At 36.2% G+C, this 19,143-nt stretch overlaps 1 protein-coding gene across 2 annotated transcripts in view; it reads right to left on the bottom strand.

The window, feature by feature from the left end:
• LOC110455153 (glycerol kinase-like) overlaps nt 1-12,075 on the bottom strand; it is a 26,499-nt gene extending 14,424 nt beyond the window's left edge. For both annotated transcript variants that reach the window (XM_021505119.1, XM_021505120.1), the window contains exons 1-5: nt 11,983-12,075; nt 4,173-4,246; nt 3,568-3,674; nt 1,803-1,880; nt 1,307-1,386 (exon numbers count right to left, since the gene is read on the bottom strand). In XM_021505119.1, coding sequence (XP_021360794.1) covers nt 1,307-1,386; nt 1,803-1,880; nt 3,568-3,674; nt 4,173-4,246; nt 11,983-12,048 — 405 coding nt within the window. In that variant the 5' untranslated portion in view covers nt 12,049-12,075. The remainder of the gene's footprint in view (nt 1-1,306; nt 1,387-1,802; nt 1,881-3,567; nt 3,675-4,172; nt 4,247-11,982) is intronic.
• Between the last annotated feature and the right edge of the window lie 7,068 nt (nt 12,076-19,143).

The following is a 19,143-nucleotide window of genomic DNA, read 5'->3' as shown; positions in this document are numbered from 1 at the left end:
GGCCATATTGGATTTCTGATTGACCTGAAAAATAACAACACTTTGTCAGGATCATGAGTCGATCATTCCTACCAACTTTCAGTGCAATCTGCCCAGCAGAACTTGACTTTAAGTTTGAAATAGTTTTTCAAAATGGCGGCCGTGGTGGCCATATTGGATTTATGATTGACCTGAAAAATAACAACACTTTGTCTGGACCATGAGTAGATCATTCCTACTAACTTTCAGTTCAATCGGCCCAGCAGAACTTGACTTTAAGTTTGAAAGAGGTTTTTCAAAATGGCGGCCATGGTGGCCATATTGGATTTCTGATTGACCTGAAAAATAACAACACTTTGTCAGGATCATGAGTCGATCATTCCTACCAACTTTCAGTGCAATCTGCCCAGCAGAACTTGACTTTAAGTTTGAAATAGTTTTTCAAAATGGCGGCCGTGGTGGCCATATTGGATTTATGATTGACCTGAAAAATAACAACACTTTGTCTGGACCATGAGTAAATCATTCCTACCAACTTTCAGTTCAATCGGCCCAGCAGAACTTGACTCAGCTCAGGTGACCTAAAAAGTGGCCCTATAGTCGGGTGTTGGTCAAAGGACAGGTATCAGCCTAGTGACTGGTAAGGTTCTGTTACCCAATACCAATCAAATAGCTAGCTGCATGCCGTCCATTTTACTATGATATATTCCAGGGATACAGAGAGCGTAAGTGATCATGACCCCTGAAGTATAGTACATACATCTTTAAGGGAAACAAATCCGATACAAATAGTGTGTAGCAAGTGTAAGGTACTAAAATTACAACCTTAGGGGCACTTATACAAAGGGGCAATAACTCTTATACAAAGGGGGCACAAACACTGATATGAAGGGGCAATAACTCTTACACAAAGGGGCAATAACACTAATATGAAGGGGCAATAAATCTTATACAAAGGGGCAATAACACTAATATGAAGGGGCAATAAATCTTACACAAAAGGGCAATAACACTTATATGAAGGGGCAAGAACTCTTACACAAAGGGGCACTAACACTAATATGAAGGGGCAATAACTCAAATTATTTAAATCACAGGTAATGAATACCGATAATAGCATATACCATTAAGATGGAAAAGTCAAATACACACAACAGGATGTTAGTGTACATTGTAGGTAAGCATACATTTTCTAATTTAGTGACCGTGTTAGTGGCTATAATGCTGTGTGGTATGCTCTTGACCGATTAACTCATCAGTTTGTCGTGTTCAGTCGTTTCGTTGCCCTGACGGCAGCTATAAGGTATTGTCCAGTCACCTGTCTTACCCTCAGATAGTCCTTGTCCTTCTGTGGGGTCTTGTCCACCAGGTTATCCACAGTACTCGCTGTTCTCATGTCCAGCCACACTGGCAGCAATAAATGTACAGGAATAAATACTCTTACTCTTACCAGGTATTTAGAAAAATGTGATACATATGTACTTCATTAAATACATGATAGTCCTTCATTGGTTCACCACTGCAATCTTACTGAACTCATTTATTATGGATTTAATTGCATATTTTTTATGCAAGTATATCTTATGTCTGATAACAATATTGTATATTGTGATACAAATGTGGTTTGACTTGTTGTACCTTTTTACCGATTAAAATTGAATTGAATTGATTATCAAGGAAAAGATCAAATACAACTTTCATTTCATATAGCCTGGCAGTAATTGTAATCAGAATATTGTTTTTATTTTTCACCTTTAACAGGTATCTGATCATCAACAAAACTTGTAGGTGGCGAAGATATTTAATATTTACACAAAACATACCAATAGCATTGTAGAGAGGTTCTCCCGTCAGTTTGTCCCAAACCACAGTCGTCTCCCTTTGATTTGTTATGCCAATGGCTATAAAATAAATTTGAAAGTTCAACTTTTTGATGTGATATATATACCTTGTCATAATTGAAATACTGAAAATAACAGTGGCTGGTCATGCTCATCTTTGAAATGTAGCATAAAATATATGATGTTTGTTCAACATTTTTTGATCTGATAATTAAAGTCTATAAAGAAATCATGTCAATGGTCCTTTTCAGAAATAAAACATTGGATACAAAACATGTTGGCTCACCTCTGTAAATACATGACTAAGTCAGTCACATTGTTATATAATTCTGTCAGTGCAGATTATTATACACTAAATCAACCTGCTTATGGTTGAGTTAACTCATTCACCCCTAAATATTTAAACTGGACTTGTCCAGTCTTTGATTTGGTAAGGTTCAAATATGATTTTAGGGGTGAATGGGTTAAAATCAAGTACTGCTGGCCTTGATGTCTCTAGTAAACATACATGTATGTTTGATAATGAAAACAAAATAACAGCTGGAGAAAAACAGTACTGTTCGGCTATCACTACCACAGGTACCCGTGCTGGACACACAAGTACAATGTGTACATGCTATGTGATGTTACTGTGTCTCGGGTGAGAGACATGAACTGCCCCTGGACCGTGCCGGCCATCAGACAGCCCGCCTCTACTATATACTGTTCAGCTATCACTACCACAGATACCCGTGCTGGAGACACAAGCACAATGTGTATATATACTATATACTGTTCAGCTATCACTACCACAGATACCCGTACTGGACACACATTTAAGTACAATGTGTATATATACTATATACTGTTCAGCTATCACTACCACAGGTACCTGAGCTGGACACACAAGTACAATGTTATATACTATATAAGGATTACACAGATTTTTTTCAGTTTCATGCTGAACGGCATTCATGAACATTGATAAAATGCTGTTCAATCCACTTACTTACATTCATAATTTTTGGTTATTATTGACCTTAACACAGATATTCCATGTTTTCGATATTGGAGTTCCTATGTTGTTCAAATGAGATTCATGGAACAGCCTAACGTCGCGTAAATGTTTGCTTCTAAAGGTTGTCCCATGTTATTCTAGGTAGGAGGAGAAGGTTCAAAACGATGCTGATTAAATTGCATTCAGATTTCTGTGAACCTAGTTTTTTCTGTTGATGCTTATAGAAGAACTCACAGTGAAAATGCCGACATATAATAGTATTATATAAAACATATACATCGTATTAGTGCAGTGGCAGATCCAGGGTGATTTTTTGGGGCTTCAGGCCCCCCCCCCTGAGAATTTTCTTAATCACTAACTTTTAAGAAAATACGTTCAGGTACTAGAAATAAGTTATTAAATGAAATGGTTCCCCTTAATTCATAGAAATCTTCAAATGCTGTATATTGGGAAACTTAAAACTATTTAAATATTTGCCCTATACCGAAAAAAATGACGTTCTCCCAATGTTAATTTCGCCTTTCACATGTAATTACTATATACTGTGCTGTGTACTATTATATATTCGCTGTTAAGTTTCACCCTCATCGGCGAGAGAGAAAAACGTAAAAGTTAAACTGCAGCTAAAATTTCCCGGTAAACAGTATGATGATGGACTGTTAATCATTTTGTCCTAAATATAATTGACATATCAGTTCTCTTGAACTTCATACATAGATTTTTAATGAATCATTGTTTTACATGACTGACTTTTGATATTGTCCGGACTGATGTTAAGAGCCTTTAAGTTGTTGATGGCCTTCTGCATACAGATCTGTACAGAGGTCAGTATCTCCTCCGGGTCCTCCTCCACCCATCTGTGGTCAACAAAACAATAGGGTCAATTACAACAGTTTAATTGCCTATTTTGGAGGAAGATTCCTAATTATGGACCCTAGAATTGGAGCATTGGGGTTACCTTTATGCTTCATATAAATATTTGGAAAGACATTAGGTGGGTAAATGTTTAAAATTGCGACGTCAGTAATATCTAGTTTTGTTATTGTTTATGTTCAAGAAGTCATCGGTGGAAATTTCAAAGATTGATAAGAAAAAAATGTTTTAAGTATAGTACCAACATTCTAACTTGATTATGATAGACTGACAATGAAGAGAAGCCAACACTTCTTACTTAATTTAAATATGATTAAGTCAGCTCAATTCAGTATCAGTCTAAGTCTAAACTTTAATTAACCATCACAGTGGTTTTTTTATCTAAAGATAACAGACTTTTATAACAGTAAATGTGGATCAGAATCCGACATACATTACTGACCTTGACCTTTCCACATGAACCAGATGACCTTTATACTGACCCTTCCTTAGGCAGCAGTTGTTTTATTTCTTCCTGGTGGTATGTTACCAACTCCCCGGTCTTACTGGAAAATATCTGTGAACAAACAAATTGATATTCACTGATAACATTTCCAGAATATTGATCTGTTATGACTAAAGACATATAAGGCTAACTGACATTATGTCATGCTTAAGCTGACATGACGGCTTACCGAGATACCTTAATTATATAAGAAAAAAATAAACCTGCAGGCTATAGGGCCCTGCAGAGGATTCCGAGAAGATGTTTTTTAATATGAAGTTTCCTGATGAGTTTTCATTTAATTTTTTTCCTTGAGTTTTTGCTGAGCATCTGGTCATGCTGTAATTCATGCTGTTCCATCCATATTGAATTTGGGACCAAAAATAAACAAAAGTAAAAGTTTGGTGGGAAACGGCTGCTATAATGAACCCCTCCACTTTGTGAAGGCAATTGAACTTCACTTGCAAATAGTTATTTTTTTTACTTTTCCTGTATTTTGAAGATTATCACCAATTACCGCCCTATTCCCTCTTGTGGCAATCACTGTCTTCTTTAGTTTACAGTTAATGTCACCCTGTAAAATGTATCGCAATACTTGGATTTGTGTTTTTATGAAATTATGTATGGTCTGTGTTTTTATGTATGGTCTGTGTTTTTATGTATGGTGTGTTTTTATGTATGGTCTGTGTTTTTATGTATGGTCTGTTTTTATGTATGGTCTGTGTTTTTATGTATGGTCTGTGTTTTTATGTATGGTCTGTGTTTTTGTGTATGGTCTTTTTTTATGTATGGTCTGTGTTTTCATGTATGGTCTGTGTTTTTATGCATGGTCTGTGTTTTTATGTAAGGTCTGTTTTTTAGGTATGGTCTGTTTTTATGTAAGGTCTGTTTTTATGTATGGTCTGTTTTATGTAAGGTCTGTGTTTTTATGTATGGTCTGTGTTTTTATGTATGGTCTGTGTTTTTATGTATGGTCTGTTTTTATGTATGGTCTGTTTTTATGTATGGTCTAGGTTTTTATGTAGGGTCTGTGTTTTTATGTATGGTCTGTGTTTTTATGTATGGTCTGTTTTTATGTATGGTCTGTGTTTTTATGTATGGTCTGTTTTTATGTATGGTCTGTTTTTATGTATGGTCTGTGTTTTTATGTATGGTCTGTGTTTTTATGTAAGGTCTGAGTTTTTATGTATGGTCTGTGTTTTTATGTATGGTCTGTGTTTTTATGTATGGTCTGTTTTTATGTATGGTCTGAGTTTTTATGTATGGTCTGAGTTTTTATGTATGGTCTGTGTTTTTATGTATGGTCTGAATTTTTATGTATGGTCTGTTTTTATGTATGGTCTGTTTTTATGTATGATCTGTGTTTTTATGTATGGTCTGTGTTTTTATGCATGGTCTGTGTTTTAATGTATAGTCTGAATTCTGTCCATGCAGGGCATATAGTACACATGTGATTACATCAGTTATATATATGTGACAGGAAGCTGCAACTATGTTTTTGTATAAAACAGTTTATTTTTATATCATTGTTGACGAAACCACCTCCTCAAAATGATAACAGCTTTAAGTGTCTTCCTGGTTTTGAAATGATGCAATTTTGTACACATTAACTGATTATACAGTGGCGGATCTGAAGGATGGTCGTAGTCAGAGCTACGATTTCCTTCCATGCTGGAGCAGAGAGTAGGCAGGGTATGACTATTTGTTCTATGGGGGATCCAGAGTCCTATCTTGGGGGGGGTGGGGGGGGGGGTCTAATTTGGGGAAAATTGAGGAAAATGGTGAAAATACATGATTTTTTAAGGAAAATTCTCAGGTTGGAAGGGTTTCTTGAAGCCCAAAAAAGACCTCTGGATCCGCGACTGTAGTGATAGAGTGTAAAAACAATGCTATCCCTACCATTAGTGTTACTCAGCAAATCACACTGATAAATAAGGTACATGTATATAACAATACAGTGCAGCTTATTTCTCTCTCTCCTAACTTATTCCCTACATTTTCAAAATGGACTTAAATTACCCATGAGCCTTTGATTTGGTAAGGTTCAAATGTGAATTTAGGGGTGAAATGGGTCAATTACTCTGTTACAAAGATCTCAACACCAAAAATTTCACTGTGGGATCCAATAGGAGGTCCCCTAATTCCCTCCCCTACCTACCCCAACCTTTAAATAATAAATGCCCCTTTTTATGTTGATTTGATGCTTTTCATTTAAATTATACAGCACATCTACTTCAACAGAAAATGTATAAATCTGCAAGGTGAGGACATTAATAAGACAGAAGAAAGAGGATGTTTCAACAATATTGAAATGGCGGATGTTGTTTGAATTTTCCCAATCTTTTTTAAAAACTAATTTAAATTTCATAAGATACATGTATGTGCTGTATCATAGATTTTCAGTCTAAATTTATAAAGCATGGCTAACACTTCCATTTTTAACATCCATATACATACCTACTGCCTATATTGCTATAGGACAGTGAGGCTTACGGTAGCCAGAATTGTGTATTATATAAATCACTACCTACATAGGTACATGTCCTTACAAAACAATTGTCTTGAGAAGACAGGTGGGACACTGCCTCCAGACTAATAGGATGATACAGTACTTGTCCTTGATGGAAATGTCAACTTTATAGAGTGCGTGCAAACACTGCTTTCTGAGCCTTATCAGTGACATTTGTATAACAACAGGCTTTTGGCTATTTATAACACACCTGAATATACATAAAACCTAAAAAAAAATAACTGATAGCACTTCATTGTGGTATTAATATCCTCACTCAAGCTTTCAACTAAATAAATCTAGTCATTTGTCCTTTTGTATTGCCAAAATTGTGTGGAAGTTAAAAAACAACACTATAGTTGTCTTTAGCCATAATTCATGTATGAAGAATATATACAAACCATTTTCTCATGTTTTCTGGAGTTCTTCACTAATTCCAATATAATTTGATATGAACCTAAACTATTGCAGGCTTTGATAACAAATTAACAGTCATTTTGAAAAGGAAAAATGAAAACATCAGGCATTTTCAGCTCATTGACCCCTAAAGTTTGATAATGAGCTATTCCAACCTTTGAATTGGAAGAGTTCAAATGTGTCATCAGGGGTAAATGAGTTAACACAGAACAGTACAGTATATATATATAAAGGCTTCAATGCTAAATAAGTGTACCAGCTGCCTTCCCTGTAAAACTGTAGGTTGTTCCCTCAATAAACATAGTTATATTTGACCAGGCCAAGCTAGGTAACAGACCTCTGAGGTTGGTAAGGACCCAACACTCACAAGTGACACAGATTATTCATAATGAAATGCCCTTAGGTAAACAAATAAGTTTTTATGGTCAAGGTATCTAAAGCTTATTAAATTGCTGGTTAAGTTAAGTCCAGGCTTTTCATGCAACTTCTATTTGAATAGACCAAATGACATTTCTAACCAGCAAACTTTTGTAAAATTACATAGGAGATATATAAGAACAAGAGGTCCATGGGCTTTAACGGTCACCTGATATCTTTATACAGGGAGTTGATTTTGTTTTTAACATGGACAGATATATTATTCAAAGTGACAAAAAACAATAAAACCACCTTATTCAATATCTAGCATACAGATTTAAGACTGAAAAGTATTTGAAACTAGCACCTCTGATTCTAAACAAGGAAAATGAAGAAATTTTAGCACACTGACTTCTGTGTGGGCCCCACCCTATCCCTTGGGGGTAGGGCTGGCTCAAAATTTTCAAAGTATCAAACTGTCAACTCAGGGTTATAATTCCAATCAAGTTATTAACATGTAATATTCAAAGTATCATTTGCCATTATAAACCATAATAAATTTTGCCCCCCCCCCCTCCCCAGGGGGTAAACGTGAGACCCTAGGGTCATAAACCTTAAGACCCTTCCATCTATGAAGAGTGTTTGATTCTACCATATCTTGGTCTTTGAGAAGAAGATTTTTGAAATTTCAGTCAATTCGACCCTTTTTGACTCCACCCATCAGCCCCGGGGGGTCAGTCAGGGCTGATATGTGCATACCATTTAACTGCTATCCAATACTGATAATGCTAACCTAAATTGAATTACTTCCAATGGAAATTAAACAAATGTTGGTCCAAAATGTGATTTCCCTATATAAACTATAGTAAAGTTCCTCCCCTGAGGTGGAAACGTGAGACCCCAGGGTCAAGAAATTCACAATTTTGGTAAAGCACCTTCAGACCCTTCCATCTATGAAGAGTATTTGACTCTACCATATCTTGGTCTTGAGAAGAGGATTTTTGAAATTTCAGTCAATTTGACCCTTTTTGGCCCCGCCCCACAGGCCCTCGGGGGCTGGGGACCAAAGCAGCCACTCTTTTTGTTGACCTTTGGCCATGGAAGGTTTCTGCAAATTTTCATTGAAATTGGTTCATGGGTTTTGGAGAAGAAGACGAAAATGTAAATTGTTTACGGACGCACAACGGACACCGGACAAAAGGCGATAACAATAGGTCACTTGAGACTTTGTCTCAGGTGACCTAAAAAGGTGACTTGAACAGGTCAAAATGAGAACTGAATCAGTCCTTCTTGCCTGCTGCCTGTTCTTGATGAAAGTGCTGTAAGTCAAACTTGAATGTCTGTTCAATGAAGGTTAACGTTCCTAGTAACATGTACATGTGACACACTTTGTAATAATGATTTTTATATCCTTGAGATTCTAAAATTATATCTTGACATAATCATTTAACAAAAGTTTCTTTTTACAAAAATGATTTTTTAAACAAACTTGAATATAAATACCTTTTGAACTGTAAATTCTAGCAATAATGCTCATCAGCTAAATAAAATAACTGTCATCAGCTGAACTGATATTTGAACTTTACTAGATACCCCACGTGCATATATCCATGTTAACTCATTCACCCCTGAAGACACATTTGAACCCTTCCAATTCAAAGGTTGGAATAATTTATTATGAAATTTCAGATGTGAATGCAGAGTTAAAAAAATTATAATCGTGATGAAATTAGCAAGTCAATTAATTAAGGCCTTTATTACCTAAAGGCTTTTTCAAGTAACTGTATATATTTATACAAGTTTTTTTGTTAAAATCTATATATAGAAATTAATTTGACAGACATGTCTTATTATCAAGTGCATGCATTTGAATATTGAATGAGAAATTACAACAGACTGTCTTATAGTTATAGGCCATGTGCATGACAGTTCTACTAAGACAATCATACACAGTTGTTGCCCTAAGCTATATGTACAGGGTCATTAATAATTGCCAAATAAACAACAAAGTTAGCATACATTCTCTTCTGTTTGTATGCTGATTTAAACCCCATAAAAGAGCTGATAACAATGCATCTCATTTAATTTTCTAACTCTGTTACAGGCCGTTAAATTGTTTCCTCTCCATTTCTACCCAATATCCTAATCAATATTGATACATTGTATATATTGTATATCACCGAAGCCCTGAATTAATACTAACTCATTTCTCTGGACAAATTTAATATTTCCTTCATGGTAATTGTATTGTACAATTATAACTGTCCTGCTGACTAAACAAAATTTAATAGAATATTAAATCATCCCTTTTCAATTTTTGGATTAATTAATAAATGTTCCCACTAGGTTATCAAAAACAGCATAGGTACTTTTTAGACTTCTTATTCACAATGGTATGGTATTTATAAGCTGTACACATATGCATGTAGCCCGAGTTTCCTCTGGCCCTGATACCAGACTCAAGACATTTTGACAGATAGATGTCTGCACGATACAGGGAAAATCCTGGAATTTGAGAGAAGTGGGCTGGCCATTTTCAGCAATTTTTAGTCAATATCAAAACTAAGAAGGGCCATTATATGTAAAATTAAAAGAAAATTGGAACATGGAGGGGTCATTTTCAGTTTTAATGGGTCAATGGACCAAATGCATGAGCCCCTCCAGGATTTTCCTTGGGATATACACATCTATAATAACCAAAATGTCTCAGTCTGGTGTCAGGGCCAGAGGAAACTCTGGCTCCTATTCATGGTAGCAGACGGAACTGGACTGGGTCAATCGCCGGTGACCAAGTAGCTCAGTTGGTTTTCTATCTCCTGTTACAGTCCACATGGCACCTGCATCAGTGCATTTGACCAACCCTTGTTAGAAGCATTGGGTGTACGCTTGGCAAGGCGATTCCCGAACTTGGGTTGTCAGTAGTTGTATGTTCAGGGGTAACAGCTTAGATAAAGAAGGGAGGAATGGAACTGGACTGGGTCGATTGTTTGCGACCAGGTAGCTCAATTGGTTGAGCATCCGGCTAAAGTTTGGAGGGTCCTGGGTTTGAACCCTGATCTGGCCGTGCATTTTTCTATCTCCTACACATGTTGATGGATCTATTATATTTAAGTGGTGAAAACTTCATATTTTATATCATTAAATTATCAGCATTTTTTTTTATTGAATATAGCCTATGGCACATGTTATTTTATAAGTCTCCTAACATATCTGGTATATGGCATGAAGGAGAGCTTGTTAGGTAGGGGATGCCCAATCACCTGTTTTCCAGAATGCCATGGTATCAGATACGAGACAAAATAGGTTTTTATTTGGTAACACTTTATATCTTTTTTCATAAAAGACTGCATATGTGTCTTAAGAGTTTTATCAAATTATCAATATCTATCATATAATTATGTAACTATTTTGTGAATTGAATTGACTTATTTAGATCTAAGGGACCCCATTGGTTAAGACACAATGTGACTTTATGGGTCATCACAGGTAAAGGCCTAACTTAATCTAATCCAATCCAGTTTTTAACACCTGACTGATTACTAGTTATATGGCATAAATAAATATGTCCTAAACAAATACCATAACACAAGCGCAGTCACAGATATGATACACAACTTGCAATGGCCAACATTACACACTCCCAGAACAAGAACACACATTATTCTTCTCTACAAAATAATACACCAACAAGTAGCAATACACACTAACAATCTCATCCCGGCAGACACTAGAACACATCAAGGACATGACCGTAGTTACAGACATATCTACACATCCAAAGACACATACAGACACTCATTCTTTCCATACACCAATGGAACCTCCTACCCACAACAATAATCCAATCAAATACACGAGCAGAATTCAGGACATGCACCACATATAACATAATCGAAAATATACAAAACCTACAACATAACTAACACTCACTCACTGCTTTTAACGTGTTTTTATCATGTTTTTATCCTATAGCAAATAACAAAAAAATCAACAACAAAAAGTACATAATTAACGTACAATAGCACAATGACCCTAGCTACATCCGTAATCGTCGGTATCGACGGAGGAAGTCAACAAGATGAACATGAAATAACATCTGTGATAATATATGTATTTATATTCAATCTGCAAAATGTGATATACGTGGATTATCTGCCTTTTACCTAAAAAAATATTATCATTATTATTAACTTAAAGGTGAATATGTAAGTTACTGTTTGTCGCAAATTTGTCAAAAAGCAGACGATGAAATACATGCGCGACTCTAGATCTGTTCTGTAGCGTTATAGATCACGAATGCTGAGAAGAAACTTTTATAACAACTGTCATGTGTAAAAGATGTGTACATGGTAACAGGAAACATGATCATAAAATGCAGCTGTTCAGTGTTTACCACCGGTGTAAATCATCTGTTCACCCGACATGTATTGAAGGACAAACAATGCAACCAGTTGATAAGTGAATTCCGTGAAATAACCTTAAAAAGTAGGACTTATTTGCAATACATATGTGTATAAATACTCACAAGAAATCTCGAACTACTCGTGCCCTGATCGACAGCTCCCACAAGCGTGTCATGTTGGCTTGCCATGCTGCCTACTGTCTGTCAAAACAACAATATTTGTTAAGGATCTAAGGGACACAAAGCGTCGCTTATGTTAAAGGAAATAAAAATCGAGTTAAAAAGCGCGCGAAATTATGGAGGACCTAAGTTGGACCTTTGACCTGTTGTCTTTATGTAACTTCATGGTTTTAACTTTTTCGTGGGTATATAGAATGTCTGTTTCATTGAGTTGTAATTATTGGCGATTTTGCGTCACAATTGTTTTTCCTGATACCTGTTGCTGTCGTTGTCATTCCTGTAGGGCCTACCGTAAATATCCTAAACTTTGAGATATTCTAATTAATGGGAATGTTTTATCAATTAACAATTTCCTGGTCTAGTCAGTGATCTATTGTAAAAGATGTGCATTGATTAGGTTGCCTTACAAGTGTCAGCTGTAGGGAGTTTCCCTTTAGATCATCATCGTGCTCGGAGAGCTAAGGGTCGCGGGTTCGAGCCCCGCCAGCTACGGCACTATCTTTATCATTATTCCTTATCCTACTACATTGGTGCTGTCGATACTTAAAATCATTTGAGAATACATGAGCCTGCTGGAAATAGCAGGAGATATATCATTTTAGAGCAACGATAAGCGATCGAGTCGAATGGATATGACGTCCAATTTAGGTCCTTCACTCATCCTCAATACTCAAGGGGCTGCTCTAAAGTGGGCGAACATCCTGAAATATCGCTCAGAATGTCCTGTGTACTGTTGAAACCATCCTCGATATCCAGGGGTTACGCTCACGTACGCTCTCTGCACCCCTGGAATATGTCTTAGCAGAATTGAAGGCACAAAGATAGTTATTTAATTGGTCTCGGGTAAATAAACCTGACCAATCGCTAGGCTGGAGCGACACCCGACTTCAAAGTCAGCCATTTTTTTTTTACCGCTATGCGACAGCGAGATTCTTTTGATGTACATCAAAGGACCGAGGATGTGCGGTAATTCTACCTTGAATAGTCTATCGCCAACATCGATCCATCTTAATAACCTAGGTCATTTCAAACTAATGTCACGTTCTCAAAAACGTTATTTAACAAGAGAATATAGAAGTGTTAATAAAACCGGTAATTCCAACTCAAAATCGATAAACTTGATTACTTCGATTTTGCATTGCCATGCCATATCCCAGGGTTGTTGAGAGCGAAATTGAGCGTAGCCCCTGGAGTTTAGAGAAGCACATTCAAAGACCTAAGGACCAGACAATATATAACAATATAGGTAAAAAATATAGATGTAGCATCCTCGATATCCATGGGTTACGCTTACTTTCGCTCTCTTCACGCATGGAATATGTCATAGCAAACAATTGAAGGCACGTGGCAAACTACAGGATGTATTTGGCTGGTCTCAGGTTAAAAAAAATCTTACCAATTAATAGGCTGATACGTGTCCTTGGAAGATTATAAAGGAGCGACGCCCGACTTCAAGACAAGAAAATTTTACCGTTACCCCACCGCGAGATTCTTTTGATGTACATCAACGGATCAAACTAGTCTTCTTGACTCATCCACAAGGTGGCGCACACTGTGCCTTCAATATTGCTATGTCATATTCCAGATGTGCAGAGAGCGAAAGTGAGCATAATCCATGGACATCTATACTCACATATATGTATATAATACAAGAGGCCCAATGGGCCTACATCGCTCACCTGGTATTAATCTCACACTTGTAATCTTAAAAGTGGACTAAAATACAGCTACAGGCAGAATATCAGTATGACCTTGCATGTCAAACAATGACATTAGGTTGAAAGTGGGTCAAGGTCATTCATTTGAACAAATTTGGTAGCCCTGATTGCTACAGGCCTAATAACAGTACCCTGTGCCTTTTGGTTATTGAGAATAAGTTGGTTGAAGATTTTAAGAACTTGACACCTGTGACCTTGAAAGTTGGTCAAGGTCATTCATTTGAACAAACTTGGTAGCCCTTCATCCCAGCATACTACTGGTCAAAGATCATCACCCTGGGCATTTTGGTTATTCAGAAGAAGTCGTTTAAAGGTTTTAAACATATTCGACCCATGTGACCTTGAAAATGGACTAAGGTCATTTATTTGAACGAACTTGGTAGCCCTTCATCCCAGCATGCTACTGGCCAAATATCATCACTTTAGGCCTCTTGGTTATACAGAACAAGTTGTTTTAAATGTTTTGAACATATTTGACCACTGTGACCTTGAATATAAGTCAAGGTCATTTATTTGAACAAATCTGGTAGCTCTTCAACCCAGTATGTTACTGGACAAATATCATCACCCTAGGCCTCTCGATTATTCAGAAGAAGTTGTTTAAAGGTTTTAAACATATTTGACCCCTGTGACCTAGAATATGAATCAAGGTCATTTATTTAAACAAACTTGGTAGCCCTTTATCCCAGCATGTTACTAGCCAAATTTAGGCACCCTAGACCTCTTGGTTATTCAGAAGAAGTTGTTTAAAAGTTTTAAACATATTTGACCCCTGTGACCTAGAATATAAACCAAGGTAATTTATTTGAACAAAATTGGTAACCTTTATCCCAGCATGTTACTGGCCAAATTGAGGCACCCCAGGCCTCTTGGTTATTCAGAAGAAGTTGTTGAAAGGTTTTAAACATATTTGACCCTGTGACCTAGAATATAAATCAAGGTCATTTATTTAAACAAACTTGGTAGCCCTTCACCCCATCATGTTACTGGCCAAATTTAAGCACCCTAGGCCGATTGGTTATTCAGAAGAAGTTGTTGAAAGGTTTCAAACATATTTGACCCATTGTGACCTTGAATATAAATCAAGGTAATTAATTTGAACAAAATTGGTAGCCCTTTATCCCAGCATGTTACTGGCCAGATATCATCACCCTATGCCTCTTGGTTTTTCAGAAGAAGGTGTTTAACGAATTTAACACATTTGACAGCTGTGACCTTGAAAATGGATGAAGGTCATTTATTTGAACAAACTTGGTAGCCCTTTAGCCCAGCATGCTTCTGGCCAAATATCATCACCCTATGCCTCTTGGTTATTCAGAAGAAGTTGTTTAAAGAATTTAACATATTTGACCCCTGTGACCTTGAAAATGGACGAAGGTAATTTATTTGAACAAACTTGGTAGCCCTTCATCCCAACATACCTCTGGCCAAATATCATCACCCTATGCCTTTTGGTTACTGAGAAGAAGTTGTTTAAAGTAAAATCTTGACGACGGACGGACGACGGACGGATGACGGACGCCGCACCATGCCATATGCTCACATGGCCCTTCGGGCCAGGTGAGCTAATAAAAACCATAATATGATAAGCGGTAGGGAAGTTATCACTCAATTTTGATCAAATTATGGCAACGATTAGGAATACTATAGCAGGTTTTGGCTCAGGAGCTCAAAAAGACTGGGTTGCTTAAAATTACAACCAGCTTATTCTTCTTATTTAGAATGAAAAAAGGTATCCCCGATACAGCTCTCCTCGTGCATTGATTAGGTTATATCAGAGATATTCATACACATTACACTTAACTAACGTGAGAATATTTATCTCTATTACGTATTTACAAGCGGAAAATTCATTCACAAACAATCTTTCATGCCGACCTGTTTCGATGCGTAAGTCAATTTTACTTTTACGTTTCCAGGAAATTCTTTTGATGTACATCAACGGATCAAACTGGTCTACTTAATTGTATCAATCCACAAGGACACCCTCCTCACTTCTTCAGGCCTAGGGTAATGCTCACTTTCGTTCTCTGTACCCCTGGAATATGTCATGACAAAATCGAAGGCTCAGTGTGCACCACCTTGTCGTTGAGACGAGAAGACTAGTTTGATACTGGCTTTGAAGGTGGTAGTCGTTCCTCTGTTATCCTCAAAGTACATATATCAGTCTTTGCGATTTGCCAGTTCATTTTACTCGAGACCAATCTAATAGCAAGTCGGATGCGTTCAGTTTTGCTATGACATATTCCAGGGGTGCAGAGAGCGAAGGTGAGCGCTACCCCAGGAGTATAGCTGAAGATGGCATGACCACAAACACACGGTCATCTTCTGTATCACACCGCACAGTACATGGTTGGTGTTCGATTCACATGATAAACACGAAATAAAAATCCAAACAACAACACGGAACTCAGTCCGGATATCTATAACATAAAGACAATATCAACTATCTTACAGGCATTGTTTAAACAAATCAGAACTTATAATACACAAATAATTTTTCATTTCTGTTTCGTTGCTGTTTGATACGAACTCTGTGTTTGTTGAAAGAAAACCCCAAAACAGCTGTTCATATTAGTATTAACGCATAAACGTGTTTTTTTCACGGGACTTCTAGCTCTGTTATAAGATTGTCCAAATACGCCTTTTTCAATAAACTATAGTCGTTCGAGTTGTCTCCCATGACACAACCAAACTTACTATGAACAAAGTTACGCCCGCTAATTTGGTCTTACTACGAAATTAATAGCCCATTGTTCGATTGTCTTCGTAGTCAAAGCTAGTGAATATATTACAATAAACGGTTTTTTTTAATTTTTATTAAGGATATATATCTTGTTTACCCAAAAACTTAACTCCCACATGATTCTAGAGATTGGTAACTGAATAAGTTCCACACAATCTTTATAAAAACATTAATATAGATTAAATGAAAATAAGACCTAAAATATAAATGATAAAATTGCTAATAATATCACAAGCTTGATATTTTACTAAACATGATATTTCACAATATACATAAATCTCATGCGTTTGGTTATAGTCAGCATCGATACTCAAGGGGTGCAGAGAGCGACAGTGAGCATAACCACTGGAGTATCAAGGATGGGTTATAGTAAAATGGCCAGAGTCTAACAAACACGATAAATGATAGCAAAGCAAAACGTAAAAAATGCCAGGATATACGCTATCAAACCATGGATTAAAAATGGTTTCTTCATCTAACAGTATATAATCAGAATTAAACAATTAAATAGGCTGCCATATTGCTTTATGCTTAAAAGCGTCCAAAGGTGGTAGCGATATTAGTTCATCTGTAAGTGTATTCCAAGTTTCACAACCCGAATATTGACTACAATTAAGGCCAGCAGATAAATGGAAGAACAACTGGAAACCATCATAATACCCTTAATTACATTGACCAGGTATGAAAACAAGAGAAAATAAGAATTTACAAGTCTAAATAATCAAAAGGAAAGTTAGATGATATAAAGTTGTTTCAAGGATGGGTTTTTTCAAGTAAACAAAGCACTGTTAATTAGACCAAACATGGGATTTTCATAAAAACAAGACGAGTTCAATGTTGGCATACCATACGCATATCTTTTTTTTTTTTTTTTTCAAATATTTTATTTCCCCCAGCCAAATATTATATATATATATATAATACTGATAAGTATATACAGATATATATAAATAAATTGATAGAAGCTGCCTGGGTTGGGGATACCATACGTATTACTACATTCTATAGATGTTATAACATGTGTGTTCTACGCCATCCTTTAACATAACGTGTGGACACTGTCCTCTTTTCAATAAATTAATGTCCAGAATGCTTTTTCTGTGGTCATAAATGCGTTAACAAACATTATCGCAAGCGTATTCCACACTGCATGAAAAAGTGAGATTACTTGAAATTATATGTGTTTATATTTTTTTATGCATCAAGTTTAAAAATTTCTTTGGATTTAATTGCATTCAAACGTGATGCATAATGCAAAATTAAACTTTCATGATAGACGGAGTTTAACTGAAATTTTATTTAATCCAAACTTCATATTTAAGAGTTCACATAAAGTATCATGCACAGCATATCAATTGTTATCCATGTTGAATGGGTGGGAGTTGCAACCTAAGGTGGAGGGTTTGTGGTTGATAGGAAAAACGAGATCGGAGCACACTAGCACATTCACACAAATTCTGATCCTCGCATTTGTTTTCCCTAACGCTAACCACCCATCTCGTTAATTTACCCTCATGCATGCGTAGTAAATAAGATTAGGCGTACGATTGTTTACTCTCTCTATTTTTCCTGATATCTTAATAATTGATAGCCTTTGAGCAAATGGTATCCAATCTTGAAAATGTCTTGATTGTGGTTTCCTCAGTAAGGCGAGAAAATATTAAACTACTGAATTTGTATACTTACAAGGCATTTCATATGATGAACCCAAACGTGGTTAAAAATATCTTACATAATACTCTAATTTTCAAGTTTAGGAAGATAAAAGTTAAACGATCAGTAATTATTTAAGGAATATTGTTTTTCGCTGAAAAGAAACTATTATTTCTTCCTGACAAATGACATTGTTTTTATTTAAAAACTGAATTCTTATTTCGACACACATCTCATCATTATGAAACAATTTAAAGAAATAGCTACCGTCCCTATATCATGAATTTATCAGTTCTAGAAACATTTTCACCCTATTAAATATAGGAACACTGTTGAAAGACGTTTACTCTGCTTCATTACTTCGGTATATGTAGAAAAATGTTTAACACTGTTTTTCTTACATCCACAGAATGATGAAGAAATTCCCATCTAGACACAAAACACCTGAGAAGAAAGAAATGCTATATTCATACTATTCATCACCGCTGTTTATATAGAGCAGCTAATTTCAAACTACAGACATGACAGTGCCTGGATGGAGACAAAGCAGTACTTACGTGCTATATTCGAAGAGCATGATTACAAATTCTGTACTAAGGAACTTATACCAGCACTAAAACAAGAATTCATCAAATGTTATACACTAGAAGGAGATGGCGAAATAAATAAGTTGATTTAAGAAAAAAATAAATTTCTCTTGAACAAAGTTGGTAAAGTATTATTTGTTATATCGCGTCCTTATCAAGACACTATATCAGGTTTACCTTCATTAACGTTGGAAGTAGTTTCAGTCGACAATGTCATTACCGTTGCTCTCAACAATGACGTGCGTTTCGAAAATGACCTGTCGTACCTGAGAAGTTGTTCTTATGTAGCATTATCTGAGAGGAAAGGAAAAATTGTTAGAGCTTTTGCTCTTCAGCCGTCCCGTCTTCAGTGATGCCCTGGTGCCTTCAACGCTTGCAAACTGTGTTCGACTTCATGGAT

This window comes from Mizuhopecten yessoensis, unplaced genomic scaffold, assembly GCF_002113885.1.
Source record: "Mizuhopecten yessoensis strain PY_sf001 unplaced genomic scaffold, ASM211388v2 scaffold8149, whole genome shotgun sequence".
NCBI classification, from domain to species: domain Eukaryota; kingdom Metazoa; phylum Mollusca; class Bivalvia; order Pectinida; family Pectinidae; genus Mizuhopecten; species Mizuhopecten yessoensis.
Note: the sequence above shows the minus strand (reverse complement) of the source record. Positions and strands in the feature narration are given on the sequence as shown.